A 7,797-nucleotide genomic window follows, 5' to 3' on the forward strand; every position below is an offset into this window, starting at 1 on the left:
TTGTGCTCATTCTAAAGAAAAATGACCCAACAGAGCACTCAAATCATACAACAGTATAATTCAATACAATTTTACTGAAGGTCGTCCAATAATGCTGAGTCATATTAGCAAGTACAACAGGGTAGAATTGCCCCTATGAGTTTCTGGGATTGTTGGGGGAAGTGGAACTCATTCAAGATCTGCCTGAAGTGACAGAGGCTGAGACCAGTGGCACCAGAGGCTGCAGCGTGGAGACCATGGAACAGAGCAAAAGAGTCAGGCTGAGACCAAAGGCCCAAGTAACATAAAAAGCAGACCATAGGACAGAGCAGAGGAGCAGCTCTAAGACTATGGTACTGTGAGGCCAACAGACACAGACGCCAAGGGATTATGTGGCTGAGAGACATTGGCTGCTATCGATCGAAGACTGCATCCTTACTGTTACTGACCCTGGCTTGTGGTAACCTGTTAACTTCCCTAATAAACCCCCCAAATTGTGAGTTTTCTCTATGAAGTTTGTGTGGCCATTGTAACAAATTATGAAACCCAGCAGAAAATTAGTGTCATGGGCGGAATCGTTGGTGCCAGAATATGTAACAAAAATGAAGGGTCAAGATGGCGCCCAGGTAGAATCACCTGCCCAACACTCCTGCTGTCAGTCCAGAACATTAAGAGATAGGCATGTGAAGCACACTCAAGGAGAAAGCAACAGGACTGAGAGTTTCAGAGGGACTTGGGGAGAGAAGGGGGAAGGGAGTGGTGAGCAAACAACGCCATAGTCAGGGGAACAACTACGGAATTAAAATGAACAATGCGGAGGACATAGAGATCCTGGGGGTATGGAGCAACAGCAATCTAGCTGAGAGTAATTACTAAGTGCTAGAAGAAGGGGGAGCGTGATGGTGGGGCAGGAGGAAGATAAAAGAAAATGAGGAAAGATCTAGGAAACAAAACTATGGATAGAGGTATAAGCATAGATGTGTACATAAGTAAATACATTAATTAAAAAAAAAGAGGTATTGGCCTGTGTACATATATTTATATGGCAGTACACTGAGATAGTGGACTGACTTTCTACTGCTCGTGCCTTCCCTCAGTTCAATAACACTGTCTTCTAACAACCGGCTGCATAAGCAAAAGCTGATGGTGCCCAGCTATCAAAAGATATAACGTTTGGGGTCTTAAAGGTTTGAAGTTAAACAAGTGGCCATCTAGCAGAGAAGCAACAAGCCCACTTCAGTCTGTGCGATCATGAGGTGTCAACGGGATCGGGTAACAGGCATCAGAAGATTCAAAATCAACAAACAAAAACCATATTGTTGAGAACAAGGGAGGTCAGAGCAGAGATACCCAACCCATCTGTAGACAATGGGACATCCCCTCACAGGAGGGTTCCAAGGAAGGGATGAGTCAACCAGAGCACAGTATAGCACTGATTAAACACACAAGATTCCTCTGGTTCTTTGAGGCTTCCTCACCCCCCATTGTCACAACCCCAGTTCTGCTTTTCACTGCCAGCTAGACCAGAGCATGTGCACAGATACAGATACAGATAAGAAATAAGAACTCATGACACACAGAATCCAGGAACAGGAATGGGAGTAGTGATACCAGGAGTGTAGGGGGAAGGTGGGGAGAGGAGAGGAGGAAGAAGGAATGATCAACACATAACCACACACCCCTCCCCCGAGGAGGACAAACAACAGAAACCATGGGGGAAGGGAGACAGTGGTCAGTGTAAGATATGAAAATAATAATAATTTATCAACGGGTCATGAGGTCGGAGCAGATGAAGGGAAAACAAAGAGGAGCTGATGCCAAGGGCTCAATAGAAGGTAAATGTTTAGAAAATAATGATGGCAAATAATGATACTACAAATATGCTTGATACAATTGATGTATGGATTGTTATAACAGCTGTAAGAACCCCCAATAAAATAAAAATAAATAAATAAATAACAAAACCAGAGGGGGAAAAAGAAAATGGAATGTGGAAGTATGTCTCACTTCTGCCTCATGGCAATAGGGAGGTCAGATATGGCCTCCAGGCTATTTTTGCTTTGGACAGCTTGACTTTTAGCCAGGTGGAGCCAAGTGTGGATCTAATGGAGAAGACTAAATATCAGTTAAAGATTCTAGATTTTTGAATTGGATGAAGGCTGAATTTACTTCCTTGAGGAATGAATAGAATTAAGCGGTGAGAAGAAGAGAGCATGAGAACAGGTGGATGGCCAAAGGTCTGTTAACAAGTTCTGTCTCCACAGTATTGAATTGTAGTCATCTACCTGACTACCAGACTGAATTGTATTTCCCAGCCTTCCTTGCAATGAGAACATGACGAAGCTCTCCATAATGCCATGTAAGCAAAAGTGATAAATACATACTTCTAGATCTGGGGCTTTGGATCTTCGTGTTCGACTCTCCTGACCTAGATGAGATAGCAACCCTGTCTTAACAATACAGTTTCAATATGTTGACAGTGTCTTATGAACGAGCCAAACACCTTGACCATAGTCATCATGTTACCCTGAGGAGAAAAGCTACCCAGCACCAATCTGGACTGTGGCTATTCTGGGAGAAAGACAAATATGTTTGGTGTTGTTGTTTTTAAAACTTTAAGGCACCTAAATGTTAAGTCATTTTGTTACCATAATCTTCCTGTCTCTGCTGTATGGCTGATGCCAGAAATCTTCTTTTTCTTATACCTTGACCCTCTAGAAGTGTCTTTGACAAATACTTGAATGTGTGAGTGCACATGCCACTTTGTGCTTGAAACTATATTGGAGCCAATAACAACCTCGGGGATTGATTAGTACTGAGGGTGGAGAGTAGTGAGGGCTTATCCTAACACTTCTACTTTGCCTCCATACCCTGTGGAATGCTAGGATCAGCACTGGCCTCAAGCATCATCATACTATCAAAAACACATTCAAGTGGACTTTGTGGGCTCAAAAGTATGATCAAGAACAATGAACATAAGTGATTACACATTCTACAAAGAGAAAACAGGCTATCCTATAAACCTGCAAAGAGGTATCCAAACACCATTATGACCCTTAGCGTATCATTCACATTCAGGCTATAAAAGGGAAGAGGGAGTTTAATCAGCACCCAGAGAGGTTAGTTGGAAAGCTTTATATTTCCTGCTCGTTCCTCACTTGTCCTACTGTAAGCCACATGAGGAGAGTTTTCAGGATTCTACATTTTTAAGCCTGAACAGGAACAAACAAACTCAAACTTAGTGCCATTAAGTCAAAATGGAATGAGAAATTGAAGTTTTGATTTAGACTGATCTTTTTAATACCTAAAAATGAGACTGTTCATTTCTTACTGACCAGAGAAGCTATCAAATCTGCCTGAGTTATGCATCAGAGAAGAGAAAGTGTCAACATAATATGCTTAAAAGTCAATAGAGAAAAATATCCAATTGCTTTATCTGCTTGTATCCATGAAGTGCAGCTCATTGTGAACCTGGAGTGGACCAGGTATGGATGGCAATGTTTGCCTGGCTCACTATTACAATTCTACCAAGAACCAAGAATATGGAATTGCCCATACCACCCACTTCCAACAGCAATAGCATGTTACAGTTACAGCAAAAACAGGAGATTGATCTGATTTTTCTTTCTTCACAGTCAGAACAATTAGAACCAAGCCTTTAAACTGAGTTTGCACTAAGGGTTCCAGACATATCCTAGAATGAGGAACCTTGAGGATGGTTGAAAGATATCCCAGAACATTAGATTGCCTGAAATAGTTCATTTAAATACTCAGTGAGATGCATGATGTAGCTACCCTCTGGTCCTGAACAACCCAACTTCAGACTTTAAAAATATGAGCCATAAACTTATATCATATTTGATGAAATTCTATTTGATGTAGTATTTGTTATCTGTTAAAAACTACTTCCACTAAACAAGAAAAAATATAAATAAGTCTGTATGAAAATAGATGAAGGAAAACTGGAAATTCACAGAAGGAAGAAATAACTTGAGTAATTATCCAAGAAAAGTAATTTTAAGAAAAGAAACACAATATTCCATTTATCAGGTAGGCAAACTTTTAAAACACTAATCATATGTTGTTGGAAAGGTTCTGGAGAAAAAGATATTCTCATCAACACTGATGGGAGTATAACTTGGGAAAAACTTTTTGGAGACTAGGAACTAGTTGTGAAATTCAAAATATATTTGTATGAGTATGTGTGTGCCTATGTAATGTATAGAAAAAAGTCTGGAAGAATACATAACAAACTGAACATATTTTTACTGCTCAGGAAAAAAGGGAGCTGTAATTTTTGTATGTCGTTTTATTTAAATAAAAAAAAGCAAACATCTACACTGGTGTTTTAAAGAGTAAATAGGCACTACAAAATATTTTAATTGATTTATTTCCCTTTCAGACAGATGTGTTGGCTGGTCAGCACACATCACCCACTGACGTTTGAGTAAATGTTGGCAATCTGAACCTTCCTTTAATATGCTTGGCTCTATAGTCTTTCACATCCCAATGAAAAGAGGTTTCCTTAATTGGTAATTAAGGTCAGGGCGATGTAGTACATCCCTGGAAAGTATTGAATAAAATTTGTTTTTAGAACTTAAAGATTAAAAAAAAACTAATCTTAGGGAAAATGTTTTAAAATACATTAAGATAAATTTAAATTCGTAATAATGAATTCTCTTAGTAGCTTTTATCATTTCTTTTTGGCAGATACTGCCTTCAATTTTTAAACAAGTGTGCCAAGGAAATGACCTCCTGCTAACCCGTCCTAATGTGCTTGTCTATGTAGAGAGCAGCACTGATCCAAAGAAGCAGCAAGTCTTCCAAGAAACCTTTCTAATTTTTTTTTTAATTTCAAAGTTTTAAGAGAAAACCAGGTCATTTAAAGTGTCCAAAGATAATCTTACTTGGTCCTCAAAAGATAGAGCTTGAGCAACATCTCTTGGAAATCCATCAATAACAATACCCTCTTCATCAGGTATCTGCATCAGTTTCTGCTTTATTTCTGTAATTGTTGTTTCCTTTAACAGAGAAAGAATGAACGGAACCACTTAAGTTTAGTTCACTTAGAGCTGGTATCAAAATCTTTGAATAGGATAAAGTAGACAGGCGTACCTGTGGGGCCAATTCTCCAGTTGTAATTATTTTGGCAATAAGACTCCATTTCCTGTTGCTGCTGGTACTGTGGATCTTCTTTCTTAACAATTCTCCCACTGAAATGTACTGGAATCCATAGCGTTCTGCGATTTTCAAACTTTGAGTACCCTTTCCACTTCCTGGGCCACCTATTATTGAAGACAGGTAAAACTATGACCTTTTCATTGAAAAAAAAAAACCTCTAAGCAGGTGATAAATCTTCATCTTGTTGTCACTGGGTGCCTCAGTTAACGTGCTGGGCTGCTAACCAAAAGGCAGAAAGTTTGACAACACCCAGAGGTGCCTCGGAAGAAAGACCTGGCAACCTACGTCTGAAAAATCGCTCCCTGAAAACCAGATGGAGCACAGTGAGCCAAGTCAGGCACAAGGGCCACAAGTACCAGGGCAGCTAACTGTTACACTTGTGCCATTATTAGTGCTACCGGAGCAGCGCAAACACTAACCATATTAAGCTGCTAACTCAAGGGCTGGTAGTTCAAATGCACCTAGGAAGAAAGGTTTGGCAATCTGTTTCTGAAAAACCTGCCAGTTGAATCTCTACAGAGTACCATTCTACTTTATCACACATGGGGTCACCGAGAGTCACAGTCAAATCTTGGCGACTGGTTTTTACTGGGCAATGCTACCTCTGTCTCTGGAACAAATGGAGACTTAACCAAGGAATGTGTAGAACTGTCTTGACCCACTGTATGAAACGGAGACACTTTTCTACTCCTATTTTAGTAAATAACTTTTTTGCAATTTCGAACAATGCAATTATTATCTTTTTCTGTGTAAAGTCTAATGGTTATTTCTTTAAAAAATTTTTTTAAATTATTTTTTTTCTAATGGTTATTTCTAAAGAAAAGCTTATGGGATACAAAAGAAAATGAATGAAATCTCAGGTACATGTCCAATGCCAGCGAAGAGCTAATGTGCAGCTTAGTGAAATACAATAATTATTTTTATACACAAAGTACCCCAGGCCCAACAGTTTCAAACTGATGGCCTTACCTCCTTGACATTCAAAAAAAGTTTTATATCTTGAGCATGCAGACCTAATTGAAAAGGTCTTTAGGATAAAACCATTTCACAGAACTCATGATAACTTTAAGTTTATGATTCATTAGTATTAAATTATCAAAACTTTGCAATTTAACCAATTACTGATCTTTGGTTGTTGCTGTTATTACCTGTCTTCTAGTAGGTCCCTAGGAGCTCTGGTGGAGTAGTGGGTTACACTTTCATGTCATCCCTTGCATACTAAAAGGGATTGAGCTGCTAAAGTTGGTGGTTTGAACCCACTAGCTGCTTTGTTGGAGATGAGGTTGTTTACTCCCATAAAAATATAAAGTCTCAGAAACCCAAAGGGACAGTTCTACTCTGTCCTATGGGGTCACTATAAGTCAGAATTGACTAGATGGAAGTAAATGAGTAGGTCCCCAACCCACAGTGAGTCCATGTATGAGGGACTTAAATGCTCTCCAGTTCTGGAATATGCCCAGCCACTGACCCACTCCCATTCATATGGTTGTCATTGTAGTTTCAGAAGCAGATTGCCAGGACATTCTCCCTACTCTGATTTATTCTGCATGTGCTAGTTCAACCTCCATAGTGGTTATCAATTATCTGGGAATCAAAGCCAGGTTTCCTGCATAGAAAACAAGCATTCTACCACTGAATCACTAATGTCTCAATCACAGGTAATTATCTTAAAAAGAAAGACATAAACAGTGAAACACTCATAAAATATTAATACATTTGCCTCCTAATTTATTCCCAAACCACTTTAGATTAATTCTCTAGTAAATCGGTATTTCTGAACAATTTAGACTAACAAGAATTTAGAGACAAAATATATTTCAAACTAAAGCCCGCAGTACTCAGCCAAATGCGGGGTTATGTGATGGCAATGATCAAAATGAAACATTTTCAAGTGCTCTGACATAACTTACTGATTGCTGAGAAACCATTTTGAAAGTCAGTATCTATTAAACTGGAGTATTCTGGTAAAATTCCATCGACAAATAATGAAACTCTATTAAGAAATATTAAAAATTCAGTCATAAAATGAGCAGATGTTCTCACTACTAATTGAACACATCAGGTGTCTTGTGTGTTGAAGTCACTTTATATGCAATTGCTTAATAAATATTTCATTTTGTTGCAAAGACAAGTAAAAGAGAAATTAGTTATTTATTCATATAGTAACCAAAATAATCCTCCTGCTGCTGCTGTTTCTGGCCGCCCTCTCCCTCTTTGCCTCCTCCTTCTTATGACGAGAGTTCTGAATGGGTAAACTTGATCATGGCTTTTTGCAGCTTTAAAATTCTCATATAAAGGATTCTAAGAGAATGATAACCATTTCTTACCTCTGATGCTCATTAATAAACCTAATAATATCTAGCTTTCACCATGTTATTGCTTTATTAGATTTAGGGAAGAAATTTGTTTATAGTTTTTGAACATTCTTTTTCTGAGACCCTAAGTCCTACCCAATTAGACAAAGCACTATGAATTACCTATAGTAAGTTAAAATAAATTATTTGTAAATCACATATAAGATTTGGTTCCAATTCTGTGCTTTTGATCTCTTAGCATATGGACAAATCAGAAACTGGCTTGAGTAAATGAAATTACATGGCCAATTTCATCAAAAAATTCAAAAGGACTTCTAAAAAT

At 38.5% G+C, this 7,797-nt stretch overlaps 1 protein-coding gene across 2 annotated transcripts in view; it reads right to left on the reverse strand.

Annotated features, from left to right (window-relative positions):
• AK5 (adenylate kinase 5) overlaps positions 1-7,797 on the reverse strand; it is a 331,424-nt gene that overhangs the window by 310,046 nt on the left and 13,581 nt on the right. For both annotated transcript variants that reach the window (XM_045292114.1, XM_004699317.2), the window contains exons 3-4: positions 5,095-5,264; positions 4,887-5,000 (exon numbers count right to left, since the gene is read on the reverse strand). In XM_045292114.1, coding sequence (XP_045148049.1) covers positions 4,887-5,000; positions 5,095-5,264 — 284 coding nt within the window. The remainder of the gene's footprint in view (positions 1-4,886; positions 5,001-5,094; positions 5,265-7,797) is intronic.

The sequence above is a fragment of the Echinops telfairi genome, unplaced genomic scaffold, assembly GCF_000313985.2.
Source record: "Echinops telfairi isolate 266 unplaced genomic scaffold, ASM31398v2 ScPeMD7_443;HRSCAF=831, whole genome shotgun sequence".
Classification (NCBI taxonomy): domain Eukaryota; kingdom Metazoa; phylum Chordata; class Mammalia; order Afrosoricida; family Tenrecidae; genus Echinops; species Echinops telfairi.